The 27,881-nt window shown below is 41.3% G+C and overlaps 2 protein-coding genes and 1 long non-coding RNA gene across 5 annotated transcripts; 1 reads left to right on the top strand and 2 right to left on the bottom strand.

Annotated features, from left to right (window-relative positions):
- Positions 1-948: 948 nt before the first annotated feature.
- On the bottom strand, positions 949-5,493 carry OTOR (otoraplin). Of its 2 annotated transcripts, XM_027736802.2 has the most exons (4): positions 5,370-5,493; positions 4,750-4,889; positions 4,077-4,187; positions 949-1,236 (listed from the first exon to the last, which is right to left on the bottom strand). In XM_027736802.2, the coding sequence occupies exons 1-4, from the start codon at positions 5,491-5,493 to the stop codon at positions 1,213-1,215; spliced, it is 399 nt and encodes a 132-aa protein (XP_027592603.1). In that variant the 3' UTR covers positions 949-1,212. The 2 variants fall into 2 exon arrangements, with proteins under 2 accessions (XP_027592603.1, XP_027592602.1); XM_027736801.2 differs by lacking the exon at positions 949-1,236 and having other exon boundaries at positions 3,308-4,187.
- Positions 5,494-7,660: 2,167 nt separating this feature from the next.
- SNRPB2 (small nuclear ribonucleoprotein polypeptide B2) lies at positions 7,661-16,761 on the bottom strand. Of its 2 annotated transcripts, XM_027736800.2 has the most exons (7): positions 16,688-16,761; positions 16,412-16,488; positions 13,683-13,855; positions 11,317-11,457; positions 10,123-10,173; positions 8,569-8,657; positions 7,661-8,050 (listed from the first exon to the last, which is right to left on the bottom strand). In XM_027736800.2, the coding sequence occupies exons 2-7, from the start codon at positions 16,473-16,475 to the stop codon at positions 7,891-7,893; spliced, it is 678 nt and encodes a 225-aa protein (XP_027592601.1). In that variant the 5' UTR covers positions 16,476-16,488; positions 16,688-16,761; the 3' UTR covers positions 7,661-7,890. The 2 variants fall into 2 exon arrangements, with proteins under 2 accessions (XP_027592601.1, XP_039241714.1); XM_039385780.1 differs by lacking the exon at positions 16,688-16,761 and having other exon boundaries at positions 13,683-13,820; positions 16,412-16,609.
- A 4,648-nt stretch (positions 16,762-21,409) lies between these two features.
- On the top strand, positions 21,410-23,877 carry LOC113996109. The gene is made up of 3 exons (XR_003543633.2): positions 21,410-21,484; positions 23,027-23,140; positions 23,392-23,877. It is a non-coding gene; the product is annotated as an uncharacterized LOC113996109 (long non-coding RNA).
- Positions 23,878-27,881: the final 4,004 nt, after the last annotated feature.

Here is a 27,881-nt window from a genome sequence, read left to right as displayed (position 1 = left end):
AAACAAACCAAAACAGGTTTCAGATAAAGCGAGTAATTTTCACTATGAGAATAAATAAAGGAACGAGTCACCCAGCATCCTTGGAGGCTTTTAAGAGTGAGCAAATCTGTGAGCACTCTGATGTGGATTCGGTGTGACCCTGATTTAGTTAGGAGACCCCGAGGACCCTCCCAGCTTGGGTGTCCTTGTGACTAACCAGCCTTCGGAGTCCTTCCCAGAGCCAGGCAGAAGCCAGCCGCTGGATGTCACCCTGCGCTCACCGAACAGTGCTGCTTCCACCGGCAAACAAGGGATCAGACCCCATGGCAGCGGGAAGGCTCGCTCAGTTACAAGCTTCTGACTTAAGGTAATGACTTATGAGTATTACACTTCTTCAAAGACATCCTTGTTGAAAAGTACACAACAGGTTAGTTTAAAGGTTTCTGAATCCCTGCCTGAGGTTGAAAACTTAATACTGGCTTCAGACAAATAGATGGCATGAGTTAAGAGTGCATTTCGAGGCCACATTGAGAGTTCTACACAACCTTTTTTAAATGCAAACCTGACATACACCTCAAGCTGTGCATGTTTCCCCTATGCTGTGATAAAATGAACAGAAATAGACCTTGAGATCTTGTCAAGTGTACATATGACTGAAACAATAATGGTGAAACTGCTGTGATTTCCAAAGAGAAACTGCAAGGACAACAATCACTGTAGGGGAAAAAGAAAGATTGTAGAAAATCAAAAGCATCCTCCAATGCCCCCTAGCATAGTATTGACTCTCCCCTCCTCCTCAAAGTCAGCTCCTGTTTATTTCAGCCAGGTATGCTGCAGCATGAACACTGAGGGGTTTGAATGCCAAGCTGTGTTTTTCCAAAAAAGATTCACCTAAAAATGTGAAATGCAGGAAGCAGATTTGAGTTCAGTTTAATCCCATTCAATGCATATTCATACCAGAGAGACTTATAGCGATTCAAAGGCTATCAGCTTTATTAACAAGTAGCAAAGCACATGCAGGTAAAAAAATTTCTAAAGAACAAATCCTATGTGGGACTGGGTCCCTATCCCAAATCACTCTCTTTAAATGAAAATTTTATTATTTTGGAGAAAGATTACTTGTTCCACAAACATCTATTACGGGCAGAGCTCTGTGTCCAGGGAGGGTGCCCCGGTTTCCTCCCAGCGGCTTTCCCTGGTAGCAGCAGAAAGATTGCCTGACTGCTTTCAGTGCTATTCACAGAAGAAATCAATGTCCTGAAAAAGAGAGTTAAAAGGAAAGATGTTTTGAGATTACTGAAGATTAACATTCCTTTATCAGCCCCCGAAGGTACATGAGTAAATGCAAACACAGAATACATTTTAATATACGCAAAGTACACCATAATATATTCAAAGCATTCTGGAAAAGAAACAGGCCTTTTGTCTTTTTACTCCTTTGCATAGCTCAGATTTGTTCCTGCCTTGAATTCTTAAAATTAATTAGACAATACCTCCTTCTCTCTTAATTTCAAACGATTCCTTTATCTCCCTTTTTTGTTTCGTGTTTCTACATCCACACCTGGATTCATTAGTCGTATGTAACCCCTTATCCTCAAACAATTCCTAATCCCACATGAAAAGGATGACTTAGACTGAGGCTGTGCAGTACAGTTGCTACGGAGAAATGCTGACTAGAAAACAAATGCCAATATTCTATTTGAAAACTTCTGGCATGGAATAGACTTCCAGAGCATATTGCTTCCTTCCTGCTACTACCTTACATGCCTACACAGATCTTGATTCTGTTGCACGGAATTATCACACTGTGGTGCTCATTTCCATTCAATGTATCCCAAATAGCTGCCCACTGCACGCAGGAAGACAGGGAGCTGTGGCAGAACAGCTGCTTACTGGTAATGAGAGTGCTCTCATCTTAGCCAGCAAATGGCCAATTTTAAGTGACAGAGGGAAGGCAGGCAATCCGACACCACTTTGTAGTACACATGGCCTGTTGTGCTCAGTCCATTGTACTCAATTTGATTCAATGGTTCAGAAGTAGCAGCACTGAGAAAAAAAAAAAACTCCTAAGATTTATTGCTCAAACAGCAACTGACAGGCATGGATTACCCAAGTGCTGCACAAAAGGAGGCTGAGAGAAGTTCACAGGCAGGTTTACTATAGCAAGATCTGCAGCTAATGGCATGCATTGACTCCAACAGTGAAAGTTACTTTTGGGGATGAAAAAAAATAAAAGGAGGGTCAGAGACACAGAGGCCCCCAGGCTGATGTTCTCTTTCAGGCTTCAGGTGCTCCCCACAATATTGTTCCCCCCTGAGTTCCCTATCAGTCCTTTCTTCACACAGTGCTGTCCAGTGCCATGGGTTTTGCCATCCAGTGCCTCGATCAGGGCAGATGCTGGATGCTGATTTATTGTTAAGCTTTGGGCATCACCAGATCTCCTTATATAAATATGAACCCCTTCCTAAGAGAGCACACCAATATTGGGCTTTGCAGGTGCAAGGCCAGGGAAAACATTGCAAACAAAGCAGAAACACTGAGAGAAGGTTACAGAGCTGTGAGCGAAAGACTGGCTCCCAACTTGCAGATGGAAAGCTGGTGGCATCTGTGGAGGTGTGCAACACTAGTTCTGTGTAGAACAGCTCCTTTAAGGGTTATTTCTGGAGCAGGCAGCATGTCCACAGATGGGTCAAGGTGTGCTATAGACTGTTTTAAATGTGAACAAAGAGTCAGATCCTGAAGGTCCTATTTGCAACATACAGCTGAGATCAGTAGGACATGAAGAACACCTCTGTATTGCCTCCTATTTTCCTCACAGTGTTCCTGCACAGCAAGAATGTGAAGGAAGGGTGAAAGGACTGGAAGTCTGTGTCAATAGTTTTGTGAAAGAAATGACTTGCCAATTAAAACTCAGTATTGCAGCCTGACAGGACTCCACTGTGGACCCTGAGTCAGGCTGCAGGCCAAGGCAGTGCTTCACCTACTCTGCTTCCAGTTCAGCTTGCCATGCAGCAGACTGGCTGTCATATCATTGAGAAAAGAGCTTAGGAACATACTTTAGTAATTTTTTCATGTTCTTTGACTAATTAATTACTGCAAAGCTTCTGGGACAAATTCGGAATAACCTGGTGTAGTGTCAAGAAAAGCAATCACTGGATAAACATTGGATAAAGATGTGCATTTCCTCAAATAAAACTTGTCTGACACATTGTAACACAGATCCTCTCAACTATTAACCTGAAACAAAATTCTTCCTTTCACTTATTTCCTCTGTGTTAATCAGACCCATCTAATAATCTGGACCTAGGATTAAAGACTCCAGATACAATTTGCAGGTTGACACACTAATTGTATTTTGCCATATGCTGCAAAACAGTGTATAGCTAAACATTCAGTATGGATGAAGGTAAGTACTGTAAGTCTACCACTCGATTTGGTTTTAAGCACAGAAATAAGCTACCAGTAAGCATTAGTTGTAAGCCAAACCATACCAGCCTCTGAAGAAAGGACCCTCCTCTTCCACTCCTCTGTGAAGTGCTTCAGATATTTAGTAAAAATACAAATTTTACGGTATAGGAAACCCTATTGTGCAGTATCAAGGACAACCATCCTTTCAGAAATGCAGCCTACTTACTCACAGAACACTATTGCGCTTCCAAAACCTTTTTAATTCAATTTTCTGACATACCATTAACTTTGTAATGGAAAGCAAACATGCTCTCAGCAATCACAAGTCCTGTACGGCAGTGTCCATCTGTATGCACAATTAACAGAAGGCACACTTTTACACATTACTGAAGTTCACAGCACAATAGCCAGGCTCTAAAATAGAAAGCTTTGGGTAAAAGTTACATGGCCTTGGAGGAATACTATCCAAATCAACAGGAACTCTAATAGGATGAAGCCCTTGTTCCAGCCTTTGCAATGTCTGCAGTATCAAAGCTTATGTTAGGGATCTTATCAAGGCTATTTGCCGGTATAAAGATTGCATCCCTAAGCATCTGTAACATGCTACAATCAACTTCCACAATCAGCAAATTAGCATTACATAGCCAAGTATAATTCTGTAGCCAGCTTGGCTTTTGCAAATTCCTTACCGTTGTAGGAACAGTCTTATTTGCTTCTTGATAGATATGTTGCTCTGAGACTAAACTGCTAGGGAAATAACCAACTGTCCCCATATGGTCTTCATACTGTTCTCCATAAACCTTCAAGCAAGGAGATGTATAATTAGGTACCTTAAAACAATCCTCATCTGGTTCGAGCTGGTTTATCATTTAGTCAAAAGGAGTCACCCAGTAGTGTTCTTACTCTGGTTTTACACTTCCTAGGTTCCAATCAGCTGGCATATGAAACAAACCAGGCATAAAGCTCGAGCAAACTGAGACTGCTTGTAGTTTGTCTGGATCTTTTTTTTGTAAATGCAGTTAATATTTATCTTTGCTTCGCTTAAATTTAAGAGTTTTATGACCAATTGTGATAAAAGCTTTCTCCTCCAAAGTTTCAGCAAATAGCCACAGAAAAGAACTGTTGAGCCCTTCTGTTAAGATTCAGTTCATAATTCTATATAGCTATTGAAGATATTTCATTTTAAAAAAGAAAAATATTACAGCCCTCAAGACTCCTCAACCAGTCTGTTTAAACTTTCACTTTTAAAACTAAGTTGTTGCTTTAAACCCCACAATAGCTTAGCATTAGCATCCATTTTTTGACAGAAATGTGTGTTAATCCACTTCTAGTTTGTTCATATATACAAGAATCTCCTCTTACACTTCCAGCCCAGAATTCTCCAGAGTCTTTTTCTTTCACTAGTTTTGAGTAAACATAGATCAACTGCCCTTTTCTAACATTGATGAATCTGCAGTCTGAAGCATTATAATCCTCTTCTGCTCTGGCAAGGGAAATAGTGTCTAGGAAAGAAAAACACCAAAGGAATGAGATGGAGGTATTTAAATACATGGATAATTTTAGAGAAATACAAATACATGTGGGCTTTTATGCACACAGGTAAAACTATTTCCACAGATAAAAATAGGTTATCTTGAAATCAGTAGAAGTCTTAAAGAATTTGCTCTGCTCATTTTGCTATTTTACAGTAAGCGGAGTAACAGCTTAAGATCGTGCCATTTCATCACAGTGAAAGTTACAATCCTTCTCTCTACACTTAATTTTCACTTAAAAGAAAAATGTCCTTTACAAACCCCACTTTGCAGTAAAATTATATGTGACATTCCACATCACCCTCCCACTCTACTTTTAAAGCTGACAAGTCAATGCAAATGTAACATAGCTAAGTAAGCAGAGTAGTTTTCACCTCTCTCTAACACATCCGAACTCCACCGTTATTTTTGAGACTATTTTGTCCTCAAAATTAAAGCAGATTTACTTACAGACACAGTCATCATCAGCACACAGCTTCTTGCTGGAAAGCTTGTCCATAAAAATTCCAGTTGCAAGAGGACACATTAAGCTGAGACACAAAAGTAAAACCACCAAATAAACACGTTGTGTCATTTTTCTTTGCCACAGCACTTGAGGAATGTGTGCCAGGTTCGATGATTCCAGGCTTTTATGGAAGAGGCAGACACCTGGACAAACACGCTGGGCCAATGGGAAGGGGCTGGGGTGACATTCCACCCCACCGCCGCGGGCAGGGGGAAGATCTCAGGGTCCACTCACAAAACCGAATCCCCTCCTAAAGCCATTCTGCATTAACATTTCAATCATCAACTGTATTATTTAAACAGGCTAAGCCTTCCTAGACTTGTCTACAGCCTTAATCTTACCTCAAACAAAGTTTGAAAATGGAAATTAAGTCAGATCCTGCTAAGCAGCAAAGGAAATTACATCCTTCCAAATCCTCCTGTCCTTCATTTTTGCAACTGCTCACTGACAAGCATGATCTTTGCTGGACTGTAAACCCTCAGTGGCAGAGATTCCCATTTCCATCTACAGAAAGGACCTACTGGGACTCTAATAGACGGATGCAACGTAAGCAAACCATTAGGGAGTTGCAACGCAGGAAAAAGGCTTTGCAAGTCAGCGATTCAAATTTGAAATTTAAGAGTTCAAGCACCACACACTTGTGCAGGTAAGATCCCTCCCCCAGGGAGATGCAGTCACAGCAAAACACACAGGTCACACCAGGACAGCAACAATTTCCCCCTTTTTACAGAGTTTGCAGATGCAAGACACTAAATGGTGCCACAGACTGACTTAAAATGTCCTCTTTAAACCTTGGAGAGGACACCTGGAATTCATCTACCTTCCTCAAATCTTGTCCTAGCATACATGAAGCAAGACTTGTAGGGAGTATTTTAATTAAAACACATTCAGGCACACACACACAAAAGGAACACCCACCTGTGTTGGTGTGGGTGCTGCCCTGTCAGCAATTCAGAGTACAGGCTGTCAGGTTACAGAAGGCTAGTCTGGATCAGTCCTTAGATGTGACAAAAAGCAAGTCTGGAAATTCCTAAACAGCACTCCAGAGAACCAGCGCTTCCCAATTCATGAGGAGGCCTGAAGAGCTGTTGGCTGTACCAACTTTCAGCCCACAGGCAGAACAGCAGAACCTGTAAACTGTCATCAAATATCCCACACTCTCTTTTAAAGACGTTGCATCTTGCAACTTCTAGCATCACCTTCCCTCACAGCTGATTTCACCACATTCTCCTCTAACCTTCCAGCCCATTACTCCTTCCTCCGAACTCCGATATGTAGTGTCCAACTTTCCTGGTAGACAGCACCAAACCCTTGGAAGTGAATAAATGTGAAAAGCAATGGCAGCCTGAAGTACACAAACTAGTGGGATGCAATGACAGCATAATTAATACCTACAGAACTACGACTGCAAAAGGAAAACCAAAAGGTTCATGATGGATTAACTGTCATTTTTGCTCCCTTACAGGCACATGGAAACAATTTTAACTTACAAGTATTAGAACACTCACAAAAATCACTAAAAAGAATGAAAAAAATCTGTATATGAAGACAGGTCAGTAACTGAGATGATTGTGAAAGAGGTATCATCTTGCAATATATTCTGGGAGCAGATGAAATTTCAATTTTTTAGGTCTTGTGCAAAAAAAAGTGGCTTATGTTGCCACATACAAAACACTACAACTTTTTAAAGTGATTTTTTTACCAAAACATTTAGAGCAGTTACAATACTACATCTGATTATTTCACTGCATCCAGTGTTAATTACATAAGACCTGCAAGGTTTTTAATAAATGAGAAAACATAAAGTAAAACAAACCTAACCAACCCAGAGGCATTAGGAATAGGTATTTTGCAAAAGAAACTTTTATGTTTCTTCTGGGGACTTGCTTCTACTGCCAGCCACCAAGACAAAACCAAGTTGAACAACAGTGGTGTCAACCTGCAATTTCTACCCATAGCTGGGGAAAAAAACTTGCTAATGATAAGTCATTTTTCCTAAGTGACAAAATGTTCTTGCTGAAAAACAGCTGTCCCCTTGATAACGAGGCTGAAGGTTGAGTGCTGTATTTATTCTGAATATGCTGGCATTTAGCATTCCTGATCACACTTTTTGCTTTGGAAGGACAGCTATTTTTCAGCACCTACTTCTGAGAAATGAGTGTCACCTTAAAAGTAGTTAAACTGAATAAAGCCCTGCAAGGCTAATCAATATTAAGACAGATCTGAGGAAAAAACATGGCTTGAAAACAGCATATTTATATTTTATTTTATAAAAATTAGTATTTCAACAGAAAAAGTTACTATCCAGTAGATCGGTGGAAATCCTACATCTGTCCTGGTCATTGTGGCAATTCTGCACGAGTCTTATGTTTTTTGCAGAGAACAGCAAACATGGCAGCTGATGAAAATATCATCATTTAAAAAAAAAAAAACCTATCCACAGAACTCCTTTACAGGAGCACCCAGCTATTTCTTTGCATAAGTGATTTTCATGGCATGAGATGGAGTGATCTTGAACCCCTGGAGGGCATCTCGAGCAGCTCCTGCTTGGTTCTCGTTTTCAAACTCCACGAATGCGATGTCGTGGCGCCCAGGCACTAAGCGAACTTCTTTGAATCCAGGAAACCTGTAAAATAAGGTGAGAGTCAAATCATGTTTCTTAGCTTGATAATATATCTCTCTTCAGTTGCAGTAAGACCTTTTCAGAAGCATCTACTAGTGCAATAGTTATTACTAATGAAAGATTTAAACTGAAGGGTTTTACGTGTCCAGTCCTTAGAACTATGCCTCAATTAAGGATCGTAAGGTGGAAGCAATTTAATCAGTCTTGTATTCATACAGGAGCAATCAAAGCTAGCTTTAAAACTGCTCCTGCAGTCCTAAAGTCTTTAAGATTACAGTCACCAGCTTAAACCCAGTGCGGATTGATAGCAGATAAATTACACAATCAAAACCAGCTATGAAAAAGATTGGATTTGCTTCCTGAATCAAGTCATCAGAACTGACATCTGCAACCTTGGCAGTAAGACAAAGAACTACCTTCAGAAGAAACTCTTATTTCTATAAAGTCAGCTTGCCAGCTGAGAAAGCACACACAGGTAACGGAAGAATTCAAAGGACAAGCCATCTCTATTCAAAACTTACTGATTGAATAACATGGACAGCATCATCTCATTTGTTTCCTCAGGCAAGTTATTAAGGAAAAGGATATAGTTTGGTGGGTTATCAGGCACCTGCAACAACAGAAGATCAAAGTTCAGAAGATTATACACAGTTACCCATTCTTCTGCATCTGTCTGCATGATTATTTGAACCAAGACACATGCCCTTAGCTTTGCTCTTAACATTCTAGCTGGGCTTCACAAGACCTTCAGACAGAGCTCATTGGCTTTTACAGTGATATATTAATTTGGAGAGGTTCTTATTTCCACAAAAATCACATTAACATGTTGTCTTAGATGTCACATCTTAACAAGTCAAGAGCTGACACTGCAGCACTCTCCACACCCAGGTGGCTCAAGTAATGGCTGAAGTGCTGTCCAAGACACCCATGTGGCAGTGGAAGAACCTAGGAGACTCACATCCTTCCAGAAGAGCAGTGGGAAGCCAAGATGAATACCCTGTTCATCCACAGTACTACCAAAATACTGAATATCTCTGAGCAACCCAAATCCACAAAACCCACATGGTTTTACTACAGTGCTCAATTCAAATTTATTAATTAGAAATCTCATTAGATTAAAAGCTTTAGTCTTTGACAGATTTGCCTGCCGATATGAATTTGAAGCCACCCACCAGACACAAGGCTGAGCAGCCATTTGCTGACACTGGAATCTCCAAGTCATCCAGTAAATTATAAGACACAACTTCAAGTCACCCTAATAATGGCGCCAAGTAATTTAAAGCCTCAGCAAAACAACCTCCTTCAACTGATGGAAATATTCCGGGCAGTGCCATTAGAAAATAAACTTCTGATGTTCAAACAAATACCCAGAGAGTGTTGTGCTTCGACGTGAACTGATGTACACATATTGTGCCTGAAAACCCAGAGTGGGAGCAAGACTTTTCCCCTGTAGATGTATGCAATTCCCATTACAGTACTCAAGAAAGAGATGCAGGGCAGGCAAATATAGTCTTCTATAGTATTTGCTCTCTTTAGCACCCTCATTTCTAACACGCATGAATCATTTAGAAGGTCACTGAGCAGACGAGACGAGTGAAGTGTTGGGAGCTGTTGCTGTATCTCCTCACAATCCTTTGGAAAATTAGACATTTATAAGAAAAAAGTAAGCAGAGGACCCCCAAACTCCTGAAAGGAAGCTTTTAGGCAGATATTCTGGCACCCTGTATTGTCTTCCTTCTCCTTATCTACTACTAGAACAAAATAAGTTAAAGGGAATTTATTAACAATGATACTAAACACAGTCCAAATTTAAGAATCCAGTATGACTTGATAAAAGTGCTGTTTTCTGTATAATAATAAGAAATTGCAGATTCTCATTTCCTGTCAACCAGATATAGTAAAAGGGGGATTTCTTTTGTTTGTTTGCTGTGATTTAGTTGTAGAACAAATGTCTCACAGGCCAAAAAGAAAACTGTAGAATATACTCTCAAGTTTCCCTGTGTAACAAACCTATTATTCATAGAAAATAATTTTAAACATTAGTGCTTTTAGTTACAAAAATAAAAAAGCAGTACCTGATTCTGTGGTGCAGTCCCTGGGGCATTAGCTGAATTTGGTGTTGCTCCCTAGCAAATAAATACAAAACAACTTTACAGAGGTGTTCTGTTAGAAATATATCAGCACACATCACCATGTTTCTATACAACTCGCGACATTTGTTAAGGTTTTTTTAAGCTACAATCCAAGGAACATTTGTTGCTTATGAGATACTTCCCAAAGGGAACAAAGCACATGAATTTTGCTGACCTCCAAAACCAGGCAATCAAATTAATAAAACATCAGTAGTATCTTGTCTGACTAATGGCTGAGTCAACTATTTCTCCACATTACAAAATTCAGTTTAACAGTCAGGGAGGGAGGAAGCAGTTTTGAAAATGAAGGCCTAGGACTCCTGGTTTCAGTTGGGACAAAATTAATTTTCTTCTTAGTAGCTGGTACAGTGCTGTGTTTTGAATTTAGTACAAGAATAACACTGATAACACACTGGTGTTTTGGTTGTTGATAAGTAGTGCTTGTTCTAAATCAAGGACTTTTCAGTCTCTCATGCTCTGCCAGTGAAGAGGTGCAGAAGAAGCCAGGAGGAAGCATGGCCAGGAGAGCTGGCCCAAACTGGCCAAAGGGATATTCCACAGAACATCATGCCCAGTATATAAACTGGGAGGAGCTGGTCAGATGCCTTGATGTTTTCTGCTATACTTCAGCACAAAAATTACTAAATGTTGTTAGTGTAGGCCAGGCCAACCCTTAGTGGAGATACATTTCAAGCCAACTCCTTTTCACCTAATTATGAATTAATTCTCCTGTTCCCATTTACCATTCTGCAGTGCTTATAAGGCAATCAAGGCATTAAAACACTGAAGGAAAAGCTGGTTGAGCACTTGAAGCTGGCATTAAAGATAAGCACACATTTCTTCTCTTCCTTTTCTTAAAAGAGGTTAGTTTCTACTTTGGTTTACTGTACCTTTGCCCTACATCTTTATTTTCATCTGGTAATAGCAAAGGAGGAAAAAAAAAAGGAACAGCAAGGACTGTAAAATCAGTCCACTCTCCTTCAACTTCTAGCAAGTGCTCAAGAGCACTAGATACCAACAGACCCCAATTTAGGAATTGAAAAGTACCAAAAGACAACACTTAAGTCTGAGAAAAAAAATATTTAAAACAGCTTTTGTGTTTGTTTTTTAATTTTTTTAAACAGAGAAGCAGCTTACCTGGATAACCTTTTTATTGGGTGCATTTGCTGACTGCTCCAGAGTTTTGGCCTTCTTCTTTTCCTTCCTTTTTTCCTTATCAGCAAAAGTCCCGCGCATTTTAGAGATGATGTCAGAGTCTGTTTTTGCATACTGGATACGCTTTTTAAAAGAAAAAAGAACAACCCAGTACATTTTGCAGTTAATAACACAACATTTTGCACCCCTTCCATTAACTGTGTATTTATACATTTTTTGCAGGAACTTCTTACACTAAAAATATTGTTATAAATTGTAGGTATTCTTACGGAGATTTAATCCTCATAATTAGTTCTGAACGCAATTACAGAATGCTAAAAAAAAACCCTAATATGGAAATTACTAATTTTAACTCATTGAAATCAGAACTCCATCTAACAGCATCTTTTTAACATCTGTCAAGGTAACATGTACACAGAGATACAAGGACATTTGACAAAATTGGCACTAGCTTCCATTAAAAAACCTGTTAGGGTTTTTAACTCCATTTTAAGGGGAACTAAAATTTGACAGTGATTTCTTGTATCTCTGCAGAGAAGTAACTGGTCAGATTATGTGACCAATACTTCTGTTCTAGAACAAGCAGCAGTCACAAGCATTGAGGCCATGTTGCTGAGAACACAGCTGCGTTGGGCAGGACACATCTCCAGGATGAAGGAGCACCGCCTCCCTAAGATCTTGCTTTGTGGTGAACTTGCCACTGGCTGCTGCAAGAGAGGAGCCCCAAAGAAAAGATACAAGGACTCCCTGAAACAACATCTCAGCCTTGGCCATATTGATCAACATAACTGGTCTACTCTGGCCTCCAATCGGGAGGCCTGGAGACACACCATCTATAACACTGCTGCTTCCTTTGAGAACGCACACAGGATCACTCTTGAGGAGAAAAGACAACGCAGAAAGAATTGTGTCTTGCAGAATATTCCACCTAAGGAGTCCTTCTGCTGTGCCTTTTGCAGTCGGACGTGTCTATCTTGTACTGGCCTTTTTAGCCACCAGCATGCCTGTAACAAATGTGGGTAGAGCCCTTCCCAAATCTTCATTCGTGAAGCCCAGCCCTGATTGATTGCAGAGAAGTGAGTTCAGCAAAACTCAGACATCTTAAATAGAAAGGCAAATACCCACCTTAATCCAAATAGGATTGCATAAATTGTGTCAGCAGCACAACAGTGCTGATTTTCTGACAAAGGCCCCCCAGTGCAGGAGGGTAAGCAGGTGCAAGTAGGACTATACAGGGGTACAACGTTATGTATGCACACAATCCTACTGTTTTCCGTATTAGAAGCTACCTCAATACAAACTACTTAGCAGCTGAAGATTCATTTTAATGCCTTTGTTTAGTGCCCAGACAGAGTATGCAGGCTGCAGGCAAAGCTCAAAGAGGGAAGTACACCTGAGAGCTTATGAAGCCTTAATCTTTTTATTTCTTATTGAATTTCACTGAGCACAAAACTCCTTAAGGATAAACAATGGCAGGACTGAGCTTGCACAATTCAGTGTAAGGATTTCATTAGAGAATCTGAAGTTGTTAGTGAAAATAGCTCAGCAGCATAACTGTCTCTGCTCTCTTCAGTGCTCAAAGCCACAGGCTGAAAGCCAGTAGTAATGTAGCCATCCATCATGTATTGCACCTCACCAACAGCTGCAGAATTAAGAGATGCCTAATTATCCAAGTATCCAACTACTATCAGTTGTAGTGCTATTCTGCATGTTATCGAGTACATTACTAATTCATGTTTATCAACCAGCAGTGTATTTGCTTCACTGAAGTTACACTGAAGTGCAGTTACTTGGTTTGGTGGTCTACAATCAAGCAGAACTAGCCCTCAATGAAAAATATTAAATCACTGAGCACATCTGGAAAGTAAAACTGTGGAGATCTTCACCCTCCTCACTGTTACCTCAAAAAGGGAGCATCATGTTCCAGATATTCATTATGAATCTAAAAGTAGTTAAGGTTACTCTACATGAAGTAACTGAAAGCACCTAATTTCAATAATATTACAGAAAAAATTTAACTGATTCAATGGAAGACATGATGAGGAAAATGGAAGTATTTAAGGTAAAAACTGTAATCCAGCAGAGAAAAACAAAAAGCCATCACTTAGGAAGCCTAAATGCTCAGTTCAACCTCTGTGTGTATTCTAACTGCAGTCTCTTCAGCATCTTTCTAGATACTCATCAGATACTCTAGATAACACCCAGGTACTCCTTAGGATGTGACATGACTGAGGAACCCTTCAGTAACAAAGTGCAAGTAATAGTTCACTCCCAAGGTAAAAGTACCAAAACACTGTATCACACTATCATGGGGTTTCTCTCTTTAAAAAGGTAACAAAATAACTTACCATTGGTTTCCCATAAAACGGAAAGCCTTGGAGCTGTCTCAAAGCATTGGTAGACGACCCAAGTTCCTTAAATATAACAAAAGCCTGTCCTCTCATCTTCATGGTCTTTAAAGCCACAATGTCGACCACGTGACCAAACTGTGAGAATAAGGCATACAAGGACCTCTTCAGCTCTGGGGATGACAGGAGAGAACAAACTAGAACAGGTTACATGCAAATGTCCACTTCTACAGAGTCTGCTATCCTTCAGAGACAATGTTTTTTACCAGCTTTAGCTCAGTGATACTTTACATCCGTTTAGTCAAAACTGCTGCACAACTTTATTTGCCCAGTTTTTGTAAGGTGGTGTGTAACACTTGGTTTCACACCTCAAGTATTCAGGTAGTGAAGAAGTTGTAGCACCATCCATTCTATCACTGCAAGGGAGTAACAGTTACACAGAGGTAAATACATATTTTCATATATGTATATATACACACACCCCCATACACGCAGGTACCATGTATGACAGCCATCAAGATTGATCAGAAAATCAATACTGCAACAAGAAGCACTAAAGAGCTGGACTTAAAACAAGAATGCAGAAAAACAGTAACTACAAGGGTAATTAAATCTGGAAATTTTGGTTGTAACTGTTTAATCAATTCTCTCAATTTTAATCAATTTTTTCATATTCTGGATCTGAGTTGTTTTCCTATGGTCCTACTGCACCTTACAGCTGCAATGGATTTACTTTCATTCTTTAAAATCACCTGACTACACGCCAAATGAAACCTTAATCTTATCCAAATCAAGCCAAATAAATCCTCTGTACTGCGTAATCATTCTAACTCACAAAACCTTATATTTTAAAGATTTCAGCAAGATAAGAGCACTGCCTCTTGTTTACTGCTGTTGAGGCTTCACAATATCAGCCCACTGTCACTTTCTCCACCTGCTCCTGACCAACCACACTGATGTGGCTTTTTTTTAATATAAAAAGCTTTTTATCAAAATACTTTTCTTAAAAATTACTTCAAAACCTGTATTAAAATAGGAAGATATTTGTAAGCTTTACAGATAATTATAAGCCCTCCATTTGCCCCATGGGGTTTAACATGACCAAGTGCAAGGTGCTGCGCCTGGGTCAGGGCAACTCCCAATATCAATCCAGGCTGAGGGATGAACAGGGAGAGCAGCCCTGGCAAGGACTTAGGAGTGCTGATGGATGAGAGGCTGGAAATGACCCAGCCAAGTGGACTGGCAGCTCAGAAAGCCAACCGTGTCCTTGGCTGCATCCAAAGCAGTGTGGGCAGCACAGCAAGGGAGGGGATTCTGTCCCTCTGCTCAGCTCAGGTGAGACCCCACCTGCAGTGCTGCCTCCAGCTCTGGGGTCACCAGCACAGGAAGGACATGGACCTGTTGGAGTGAGTCTAGAGGAGGCCACCAAGTTGATCAGAAGGATGGAGCACCTCTGCTATGGGGAAAGGCTGAGAGAACTGGAATTATTCAGCCTGGAAAAGAGAAGGCTTGAGGGTGACCTGATTGTGGCCTTCCAGTACTGAAGGGAGCCAAGAAGAAAGATGGAGAGGGACTATTTACAAGGGCCTGGAGAGACAGGACAAAGGGAAATGGCTTCAAACTGAGAGGGTAGGGTTAGATTAGATATTAGAAAAATATTCTTTACTGTGAGGGTGGTGAGGCCCTAGCACAGGTTGTCCAGAGAGGTTGTGGATGCCCCACCCCTGGAAGTGTCAAGGCCAGGCTGGATGGAGCTCTGAACAACCTGGTCTAGTGGAATGTGTCCCTGCCCATGGCAGGGGGCTTGGAACTAGATGAGCTTTAAGATCCCTTTCAGCCCAAACCATTCTGTGATTCTATTTAAGAATTATAACCATGAAATTTCATAATGGGGACTTATTAGTTTATAGGGCATTTAACATGCTGCAAAGCCCCAAGTTAAATTTATTCACAGCAGAATCATCTTGACATGTCATTGAATAGTTCATCAGCAAAGCTGTTTTCACTTTTGGATGTCTCTCTGAAGCACCCTGAAGAAACATTTAAGTAGTGCTATTATGATCCACACACTCCTTTCACAAACCATCACTTATAAATTATCATGATCACTTTAGATCACAAGTGGATGGTTTGATGCAGACATGGAATATGCAGCCAGGTAAGGGCAAGAGAGCACACTTTGAGGAGCTAAAGTTCCTCACCACACAGCCCTCTTCTCTCTGGTGTGGGCTGCAGGAACCCCAGGACAGTGTTTGTAACACAATGACACAAAGTTGACCAGCTCATACCACGTTCACACCCTTAAGCGAGGAGCACGCTGAAGTTCCTACAATTCGGCAAGAGGGGGCTGCTGACCACCAGAACGTGTGCCAACACGCCTGTTATCATCCACTGACTATTCCCATTGCTCCTATACTAGTTACTCAGTGACAAGCAAATCTGCAGCCAAAGAACTGCTGTAGAGAGTCAGCGAGAAGCTTCCGTAGAACGAGGTTTCTACAAAAAGACTTAAAACCGATATATTTGTTGGCTTCAGCTGCTGTTTCATTACGAGCAGGCGTTTGCGAGAGCTCGGCTCACGACCACACGGCCCGGCCCTTCAGAGATTCCCAGGAGTCCCGGATCCCACCGGATCCGCCGGGGATCCCCCCGGGAGCCAAGTGACGCGTGAGAAAGCACGACTAGGCCCCACGGGACAATCTCGGCTTCCAAGTGGCAGCCGCCCGTACCTTCCTTCTTGATCTTGTCGTTGATGTTGTTGATGTAGATTGTGTGGTTCGGCCTGATGTCCATCCTGAGGACCCGCCTGCGGGCAGAGCACACGGAGGGGACGCGTTAGCGGCTGCGAGCCCCGCGCCGGATACACCGCACAACCCTGGGCAGCGGCGCCGCGGGCCGGGGGGGCTGGGGGCTGGGGGCTGCCGGACTGTCTGTCTGCCTGTCCGCCCACCTAGATCCCGTATCCCGGCTCCCAGCCCCACTTCCCCCCTCGCGTCCCCCCTCACCTCTCCCTCCTCCCGCCAAGATGGCGGCGGACGCAGCGCAGGCGGCACAGCCGCTCCCGCAGCAGTCGATGGACCGAGCGCCGATGACGCCGATGGGCAGCAGGATAAAAAGGGGACAAAAGCGGGATGAGGATAAAAGGGATAAGAGGGAGATGGGCGTAAAAGGGATACAAGTTTGTTGCCGGCTCCAAGGAAGTCGCAGCGAGGCTAGGAATTGGCCCCGAAATGGACGTTTCTGCCCCGGGGTTTAGCTCCGTCCTGTGCTAAGAGTGATAAGCAAAGAGAAATGTGGGGGGTTTTATCTCCTTCACAACCTAAAACAGCAGCTTTTGAAAGCATAAACTCATAGAATGGTTTGGGTTGGATGGGACCTCAAAGACCATCTCATTCCAACCTCGCTGCCATGGGCAGGGACACATTTCACTAGTCCAGGTTGCTCCAAGCCCCATCCAACCTGGCCTTAAACACTTCCAGGGATGGGGCATCCGCAGGTTCTCTGGGCAACCTGTGCCAGGGCCTCACCACCCTCACAATAAAGAATATTTTCCTGATATCTAATCTAAATCTACCCTCCTTCAGGTTAAAACCATTCCCCCTTGTCCTGACACTACATGTCCTTGTAGATACTCTCTTTCCGTTTTTCTCGTAGCCCCTTCAGGTACCGAAAGGCCACAGTTAGGTCACCCTGGAGCCTCCTCTTCTCCAGGCTGAACAATCCAAATTCTCCCAGCCTTTCCTCATAGTAAAGGCGCTTCATCCCTCTAATCACCTCTGAACTCACCCCACAAGTCCACATCCTTCCTCTGCTGGTGACCCCAGAGCTGGATGCAGCACTCCAGGAGGGGAGAAAGCAGCGACTTCAAAATGTCTGTAGACACTCATTAGTTAACTTTTGTTTCTAGCTTTGATATTGAAAAGGCAAGGTATCAGCGCATGTAATTTCTCTGAGGTACTTCAAAAATCCCTGTGGTGGTGCTACCTCAGGATAAATAAACAGAGCAGAGATTGAGGTTGCAGCCCTTGAATTTTTGGAATAATTTTGCAGGCTGCATGCCTTCATTTCTATGAATAATTAGGCAGGCTTTTAGGGAAACAATTTTAAATTGCAAAGATTTAACCCGGTTACATATAAAAAAGAAGTTCTTGCAGTGGGGGATATAATCAGTAAGGTAGTTCTCTTCTAACCATAAATTTTGCTTGGACAGGCCATCACTTTGTAAAGAGGCAAGAATATTAGGTAGAATTATTGTTTCAGTTATATTTTATGGAAAAAAACCCAACATTACTCCAGATTCTGGAGTATTTAGGAAGCCTAGAAAGGAAAACATGGGTTAAAGGGAATTGAATGTAAAAGACAAAGACAAAAAAGCTGTTGATTGAGGTGTTATTCACTGGTGGAAGAAAACAGTGTGTTCTGCAGTTGTTTACAGCAGGGTGTGGTGTGGGAAATGGTGTGTTAGCTGATGCCTTATACAACGCATACATGCCACAAATTCAGAATATGGCAGGCAGCAGTTCTGGTCAAATTTTAGAGTCCTATTTGTCTTTCTTTGGTTATCTTAGAGGTAGTTGTTGACATAAAGTGTAACTCTGAAATCCAAGCATGAACAATACATTAAAATGCTTTTTCAGAAAGGCTGGCTGTGCTGTTTTGTGCCTTGATCAGCAGCACAATCCATGTACACTTATAATTTGGTAACAATGTTCAAAACTACTTATTTGTTATTGAGTCCACATAGCTAAGGGAATTGGACTGGCAGAATCAAAAATCTTGATGTTTTATAAATGATTTTTAAATAAAGTCCTTCAAGTGTCCATAGAGAAGAGACTCTAAAGAAAAAAAAAATTACAAAAAATCCCTCAACTTATTGCAAAGCAAGGAAGAATTCATGGCTTCTGTAATTCATCCAGCACAGGCTGCCACACTTGTGCTTGCTCAGAGTCACTTTAAGCTCAACTGATTTACTCCTGCAGAATTTGAATGCAATAAAGCAGAAAAAGTGTGTCTTTCCTGCTCCTCAGGTGGGATTTCACAGTCCGCCTGCCACTTCAACAGAAGTGACTTTCATTCCTCAGGCTGCCTTCCTCCTCCCTTCCCCAAGGTTCATTTGGATTACTTCTGTTTCCTCAATCCTCAAACAGAGGTATAGTGTTCTCACATTTACTAAAACAGTCATTTATTTAAAGGTCCCTGAATGCTTGAAGTATTGTAAAAATTATTTCAAGTTTCTTAGCAAGAATGCCTGTAGCATCTTAGTAAGCAGTGATTCATCACCGATATAACAGGCTGGGAACATGCTTTCAGCTTGGACAGGTACCTGTTTCATCAGAGGTTGTCAAACAGCACTGGAGAAACAAAACAAAGGGCACACGGTTCTTGAAAATGTCTTTGTAGCCACTTCTCTTCCCCCTTCCTGCCCTCTGCTTAAGGTCAAGGAAACCCAGCATTTCATTATTATTGTTGCTGTTTGTTATGAAACCTGTAATAAAAATCAGATTTTTTTTTCCTTTCATCTTCCTTTTCTAAATTCAATTACATTCTCTGAGGTAAAAAGAACAATAACAAAGAGCTGTGCATGCTGGAAGTTCTGCAGCATCCTCGTGGCTGTGATTTGGGCCACAGAAAGTTATGCTTCACACTTCTCGTGGTTGTTATTTCCTGTATGAAGACTGTGGAATAAGCAAAGTTTCCTTAGTTTATCAGTACAGGAATATTTTCATCTTACCTGTGTGTGTGTAATCACAACCACACACTAGAAAGAAACACGAGTGGAAATGTTTTGTGATATGGATTTGTCTGCAGTATTTTTGTTCTGCCCTTTGAATGCCCACTTCTTCTGTGTCAAGGAGTAAGGTAATATACAATCATTAGATATTGGAGCATGGACAAAGACAGTGAGGGAAATGACAGGAAATAAGGAAATTCCCTAGCAAGTACAAGCAGTGGTGCTGTGAGCACTTGCAAAGTCAACATACATGAAGCCTCACATTTAAGACAGAAAAGGTTCTTTGAAGGGTGAACAACTTTGGGATCTATATTCATGTGGAAGCTGTGAAAGGGAAGGAATTGCTCCCTACAAATCCGGTTGCTGAGCAGTTGGACCGCCTGCCTTTGCCCAAAGGACCGAGGGGTCTGCAGTGATTTACAGATCATTGTTTGCAGGCTCAGGATATGTGATCTCTGTAAACTAACAAAGCAGAGAGAATGGACAACATGATGGCAGAACAAATTTAGTATTGACAAGTGCTTGGAAAAGCATTTGGAAAAGAATCGCTTGAACCACCTGAATTAACTGTAACCACACAGGAAAAGGACCTGGCTATTGTCCCCCTTTGGGGGACAATAAAACACCTAGTAGTAGGGAGAGAGGCAAACAAAAACACCATATGGAAGGGGGAAAATGTACTGCAGTTCCTTTAATAAGGCTGTTTCATAAAAAAACTAAAAAGATACTTGAGTGTATTACTGCTTGATCTAAAATAAAAGAACCTCCACACATTCATGTGACATTTATAATTGGCAGTTTGTGCTTTTAATTATTTAATACATTGCCTGACAGACAGTAATTTAGTCAAGGGGAAGAGTACACCATCACAACCAATTATTTATCACTGCTATTTCAGAGGAAAATCATTCCATCATGGTTAATCCAACCATGATAGGTTAATTTGCTTGTTCTCTTGACCAAGTCACCCTTACCAAGGGAAACAATAGCATTGAATTTTATTTCTTTGGGCATACTTCTAGTTTATGGCAACAGAAAACAGTTGCAATGTTCAAAAGAAATAAGTTATCATTGTTAAGTGAACCAGAATTAAATTTTAGGTGCTTAATTAGTTATATCCAGCATAAACCGGGAAATTAGTATATTTCACTTTTTGTGTTTCATAAACATGCTCAGAAAAAAATAACATACACTGCTAGACTGGTCTTTCCTTTATGGGGAGCCTGTTCCCTCTCAGACCAATTTTTTGCTACTGGCAATTTCAGGGCCTTGCATCTCTTACATTACACTGCTGCCCCAGTCCCCTGGGGCAAAAGCTCATCTGAAACTGCAAGTTTCAAGTATTCAGCTCCTCATGTTTGCTATATTTATCATCATGGTGATTCCCAATTAGTTTTTGTGTGCTAATATACTGGAAAAGATGAAATGTGGGTAGCGCTCTTAATTTCATACAGACGGTTCCAATTTAGTTCAGGGTGCTGGAGTTGTCCTTTTATTAGCATTAATTGGTGACAGTGCCATTTGTCCACACTGTAACTCTGAGAAGAATAGCAGAGCTCTGGTTTGATTTATTGTTGTGCAAGAACACTTGCATTCCTTCCATTTTCTTTCAGTCTGGGTTAATTTATTTTTTTTTTTAGTTTAGCTGGAATCAACATATTAACACAGTGTAAATGGTGTGACTTACACTGAGCATTTGAATTCAATACTTTTGAATCCTCATACATGTGTGATATTGCAGTATAATAAAACCAAGACTTACCTGCTTAGCTGTATGAAATTGCCTGGTTGTTTCCACCCTTTTTTTGTAAAAAAGTCTCACAAAGGCCAGTCCCCATTGTGAACATCCTCACCCACATTCATGCAAACCAGTTTCAGCTGTGGCTCCTGCAGTATTTCCCTTGTTCCTGAATTTTCACTGGCCACCAGACAAGTCAAAAGCAGCAAGGCAGGTCTGAGACCAAGTGAACAGCCTTGTTCACTTGTCTGAGACCAAGTGAACAGGTCTGAGACCAAGTGAACAGGTAACTCTGTGAGTTACCTGGCCAGGCACTGTTGCAATGCAGCTCAGGTAAGGACCAGAGGTCATAAACTGAGCCTAAGCACAGCTCCCAAGCAGAGAGAAGCAGCCCTGGCAAAGCTTCTCACAGCCCTTATCACAGCAGCCTGAGTCAGTGTCACCACTACCCCAAGTCTGCAGATGGGGAGGGAATAGAATATGTCCTGGATGGAAGAGCAGGCCTGCCCTTGAAAACATAGATTGATAGGGAAACAGAGACAGATTTGCCCAGCAGGAGGATATCAAGAGCAGAGCTTTGATGACACCAGTGCTATGTGAGGAGGGAGGCCTACACAGCTGAGGGTTCCCACAGTGCTTACTGGCAGCTCACCATCAGCGTCAAATGTGGGGCTTTATGAACAATAAGAACCTATAAAGAATCTCTTAGATTTCCAAATGCCTCTTTCTCAAGCCAGCTCAGCCTTGAAATTGCTAAGACCCATGCCAGGAGCAAGCTATGAAGCCATAAATAAGCTTGGTTTATTACTAGTCTTACGGTTAATAATTACTGCAGTTTGGGCAAACAGCAGTAGTAGGCCCCACTAACAAGTTCCGCCTGGCCTTGTGCTGAGTTTCTGCCAGTTCCCTGTACAGATACTAATAAAGCTCAGGAGATATTACGATTGTCTCATTCCTTCAAACATTTATTGATTTAAATCATTTAGTTCTCAGTTGCAGCAGACACTGGGGAGCTGATGGTAAATCATCCTAACTCTGGTACTTGAGTTGACTGTAAATTTACCACATCTGGTAGAACTGAGCTGGCTATAAATTCTTTTAGTGCTCCTAAAGCTTGGCTGGCTGTGGAAAAGACTGCAGGTGTTGTACTACCCTATATTTGAAGCCGTGCTGGGAGTCAGAGAGCCTTTCTGTGCTTATTTCTCATTTAGACTCAATGTGGCAGAGCCCCTTCCAAGTGTTAGGGTTCTCCTGTGCCATTCACTTAAAAAAAGCCCTACATCAACAAATGGTGCAGATGAAGATCAACATCAAACACGGCTTCAATCTCCTCTCCATCAGAATTCCATGCAGAGCAGCTCTGTAAGCGTTGGTTCCATTCTGACTATGATTTACACCATTGTGCCTTCAGGAATGTAAAAGTAAATCTCATCTCTGTGAAATGAAACCTTACCTCCAAATGCATAAATTTCCCACCTCCAGTGAGTGAAATGAGAACAGGTGCTTGGATAGATGAACATATGAAGCTGCTGGATTGAAATGAGGTGTGCAGGTGGATTAAGACAGTCCTTTCCACTGTGCTTCTGGTCACAAAGTAGGTCTATACAATATGAAGCAGTCAACATCCTAAATCAAAAAAAAATGTCCTGGTTTCAGCCTGAAAGGCAATTATTTCACACACAGCTGGTCATAATTTTTCTAGAGAAAACTTTTCTCTTGAAAGATGACTAAAATTCTTTTGTTTAAAATTATTCTTATAAATTATATTGAATTTTTTGAAATGGCTTTTGTTCTTCATAAAATGGTTAAAACACATGAATATTTTTCTAGCACTGAAAAATTTTGTTAAAAAAGGTATTTTTCTTTTCTGGCAAGACAGAGGAACTGTGAAGTCTCCCCCCCATACTTCTTCTCCCTCATGAATTCTGTGTGAAGTGATAGTTTATCCTGGAGAATCCTATGCAACCGATACAACTTCATTACTTTGAGGTTAGTCATTTTTCAGATAAATGTGAAAATGTGATCTCACGGTTGCTACATGAAAGTGAGTCTACACTGCTGCCAAAGGTGTGATTTCCTGCACAGGGAAACATTCTTGCTCTAACAGTGAATTAGCTGCTTCGTGAAGCAGTGACATCGAGGTGACAAAAGCACAGAAGGATGACTTCTGTGAAGCCACTGGTGATCGCAGGTATTTGATGGCAGCTTTTCACTGCTTTTCTCTCCCCTGCTTAATTCAGGCAGGTGTTGAAACCATCTCAGAATGCATGGAGAAGTGCAACCATAAAGCAGATGAGAAAAGTGATCTCCTCACCTCTCCTCCATCCAAGAACATGGGGCAGGACCAGCAGGGCAGAGCCAGCTTAAATGAGTTTCTCAGAGAAGATGCACCTATTGGGTAGCATTGCCTGAAAATACAGTGCTGCCTTCTAGGCTCTCCTTTCCCAAACCTGCAGTGTTAGAAATATAACAATCTCTTGCTGTTTGCTGATTGCAAAATATTTTTGGAGTTTGAGGTTTTTTTGGTCTAGGTTTTAACAATTCTATTGGTCATTGTGCATATTTAGTCCTCCCTAACACATGTTAGGATAAAAGCAGTGTTAACCATTCACAACTAATGACAAATTGAAATTTGGGGGTTGACAATGCATTTTCTGTGAAAGAGAAGAATTTTCTATGGCCTGTCTTATGCAACATTATAGTATCAAATAAAGACACAAATCTGATTCCATTCTCCTGTATTGGATTTGGGTGTTCCCTTTGCCTTGTTTTCTGTCCAAGCACCCACTGCTGATCTGCAGCCAGGCCTGCGAGGGGCAGCCCATGGCTTCTCAGCTCTGGCAAATCAGCCTCTAATCTCCTAAAAACAGGAACTGTGGGTGGGAACTGGCATCCAAAACATGTCTGAGGGGGAGTCAACTAATGGGTTGCATTTATTGATCACTATCACACTGCATCCATGCCTGCTCTTTATAGCTAAGCAGCAAACAAGACTTGGGATTGTTATTGCCCCTTTGGACTCTAGCAAACTTTGAACTCTCAACTTCAGGTGATAATCAAAGGGAGAAATTCATATCCTGGGGAGGGAATAACATGTCCTTTAGCCCAAGTGGGTCTATCAATGAGGAGAGGATGAATAACATGTCTCAGGGCTTGGTGCTCATGTCTCTGGACCCTGAGTGACTTTCTCTAGTGGCTGTGATGGTGTCACCTCTTGTCTCTGCACACTGAGACCACAGCCATGGATTGTGCCATAGCTCCTATCTCAGGGGTTGTACTTCCCTTCTTCAATGAGCCCTTTGAAAATGTTAAATTTTTTGCGGAACATCTGTTTATATACAGGGAATGTCCATGTGCTGACTTTGTTCAGCAGCTGCAGCCTTTGAGAACTTTGGATGGGGATCCTGTCACCTGAAGAAATACTGTTCAGCAGCCAGATTATACACCATGAACCATTCCTTCAGGGAATTTATCTTAAACTCATTTTAGGCTAACACAGCCAGAGCCATATATTACAGCAAGGGGCAGCCAACCCTTTAGATCTGCTAAGTGTGATTGAAACACATTACTCACTTTCTCGCTACCTGGACAGTTTTATCCAAGAAAACAATTGTTGGGGGGAAAACACTTGGTCATAGAGCAATGTTAATGATCCGAAAGGTCTCTTTGCCCTGACTTTAAACCGGAGCCAGCTGCCAGAGGAAAAATCTCAGAAAATTAACAGTTCTATGGTACGCTCAAATCTTTTTCAAGTAAAAAAAAATTTCCTTAGGACATTAAAGTATTAACAATATTGGCAACATCAGTACAAACCCGGGTATTGACTCTCTGTTCATACAATGTTTTTTTCTTGATGATAAGACCATGCAATATATCTTCTCATGATGTGAAGCAGGCAGCATTTTGGGATGAGCAAGCCTACAGGGAAGGCAGACACAGTGCATAAGGGTCCATTCATTTGTTAAACACCTCAGTATTAACTAAAGACTCACCAGGGCTAGAGTGGGAGGTTGTGAGGAGTGAGAGTCAAAGATGTTCCTCAGAGGATGCAGATACCCTGCATAATCTGATATAACCAGCATAATGGAATTTAAAGAGAGAAGAAGACTCCTGGTATCAGAATATTGGTGGGAGTTCTTGGTAACCAAGAACAGGGAATAATAATATTTTCCTTTCTTTTTCCAAATACTTAAACAATGTCCTAATCTTAATTCATCAGAAGTATTTTTGGTTATTTGGTTGTTTTTTTTTTAATCAACCCATGTTTCCTCTAGACTGAAAGAGATGCTTCTCAGTGGGTACTGTGTAGGTGAGAAAAACTTCAGATTAACAGCAAATTTTCCTTTCCCTGGGGAAAAATCAGTAAGGACATGCTCTTGAAAGCAGCATTCCTCTTTCCTTGTGCATTCACAACAGTATAAGATACAAAAAGCATCTCCTTTTCCTACTTTTCTGCCATTAGTAACTTCTTAGTTACCAAACTACAGCAGTTCTGCCTTAGTTTAGTGCTAGGAAGGTTCAAGAGTCATATCTTTTAAACAGTAGATAGTATAACATCCTCATGATATGGCTCTTTGTCTTTTAGTCTAGATATTAATGAAACAATCACCTTAAAAATGGAGGCACTGTTTCTATTCCTTTTTAAAATAATAATTAAAAAAATATGCCCAGTTTTAGATTTGTCACATTACCACACATTGATCCTGTAAACTGGAAAAAACCAGCCCAACTATCAAACTTCCCATCTGATAAAACCAAACTGATAACTCAGGCTTGTTCTATGCTATATGAATAGAAATGGCACTGTTACACTTTGGGGTGAAATAATATGGTATGACTCCAGAAACAAAAACAAAAAATAGAAGTGATTTTTAGATTAAAAAAATCACGTTAATAATACTTTCCTCACACAGGGGAAAAAAAATGATTTTGTGTTTGAGTCTGATATTGCAGGAGCAGATAAGCACTGATCCACTCATTCATTTCGGCAAGGGCTCTTGCTCTCAGACCGGAAAGGTCTGCCGGCGGGATGAATACGGCTTGTTAGCATTCGTGAAAGTGCCTCCGTGCTTTGTTGCCAGGAAACAGTAATGAAAGTATAGGGATGCCAGCTTGATGATAGGGATGCAGGGCAGTGGCATTAATCCCGTGCTTTGCAGACACAAGATCTCTATCATTTGCACACACGAATGCTGGCACAGCCTGTGGGAAATCTCTGAAGATTCTTTGGCTAATGGTCTTGTAGAAACTTATAATGTTATAAAAGGTTAAGCCAACAACAGCATCATGTTAGAGGTTTGAAAACCATCCTCTACCATGTAGAATACAGTTTTATGGGGTATATATTCATGCATAAAGTGTTTGTGCTGTTTGCTTTTTAGGTAAGGAGAGGACAGCAGAGGTGACTTGCATTTGCGAGGATCAGGGGCCATCGAGTGTTGTCATTAGTTATTGAGCCAAAGAATGTTCACATTTTCACTCCAAAAGGCAAAGAAATTAGGATGAGGCTTTTCTGTGATAGGCTTGCCTGTGAGCAGAATTAAGACAAGACCTCTTGTACGACCCAGGGGTGGGGATGCAGTGGTCAGGATCTCACCGGAATTTGAGGACTTTTATTTTTGTTTCTTGCATGCAGTATCTTTTAGTGTTTGCTCAGTGGGAAAGACACAAGGTTGATATTTATGCATTCATAAAATGGTAGAATTTTTAAATGGTTTGTCCCACTTTATGTTGTTCTTATTTTCAAGGGATTAGCATCAGTTCCTAGTAAGGGTAATGAAGCCTTGAAAGTCTTATGATTCTGCTGCTTTGGTTTTTACCACTACTTCAGAATAATTTGTTCAAATTTTTGTGTTAGGAATATTGTGAACTATAGCAAAGACTTCAGAGGAGTTAAGATTTTTTTACTTCTTGCAAGTCAGGGGGCTGCGTATAATGAAAGTCTGAGCCTGCTTTTAGTCCTTCTGTTCTTTAATCTTCAAGAAAAGCAATCTTTGTGTATATGCTACTTCTAAAATGACTCTAAATGTGCTTTGTAAATGCTCAGTGGAAAGTATAGCTCAGCTGAAACAACACTGGGCATAAGAACATAGGCATCAGCAGCAGCTGCACGTCTCCTTGCCATTACCAGTGCCTGTCACCCTGGAAAACTCTCTCTGTTTCTGATACCCGGGCTGCCATTTATGTCTCTTCAATTGCAATCATCCTGAAAGCAGCAAACCTATATCTTGTTCTTAATTATTCAAATAGCACTTCTTGAGAAACGTTTAAATTTGTAATAATGCTCATAACTTCCCGCAACAGAAAGTGCTGCAGAGCTCCCCGCGCCTTGCTTGGGCTTGCATGCAGAAGAGGCTGTTTTGAAAATTAGAAACTGTTAGATGACATTTCCTTTTAGCAATCTTGGGGAGCTCTTCCAGTGCTGATGGCAATCACCTCCAAAGCAAAAAAGTGCACTAACCTCTGGTAAATGTCTCTCGAGAGAAGCAAAAACAATCTTGTGGAAGGTATTACCCAGCTTCTGAAGGAAGAGCCGGGGTAAACAGGCCAGTTGTTTGACCTTTCCAGATGATGGGACTTGAAAATGGGGAGATTAAAGAGGCAGAGCTCGTTCCTCAGAAGGGAGCTTCTCCAAAAGGACAAAACAAAACAAAAGAGATGTGATGGATACAGCTGCCTCTCTCTAAAGCAAGTGCCAGCTGCCCTGCCTTTGCAGAGATGAATGCCAACT

This window comes from Pipra filicauda, unplaced genomic scaffold (genome assembly GCF_003945595.2).
Source record: "Pipra filicauda isolate LSUMZ 115617 unplaced genomic scaffold, ASM394559v2 scaffold434_size586239_pilon, whole genome shotgun sequence".
Classification (NCBI taxonomy): Eukaryota; Metazoa; Chordata; class Aves; order Passeriformes; family Pipridae; genus Pipra; species Pipra filicauda.
This window is presented reverse-complemented; position numbering and strand designations above follow the sequence as displayed.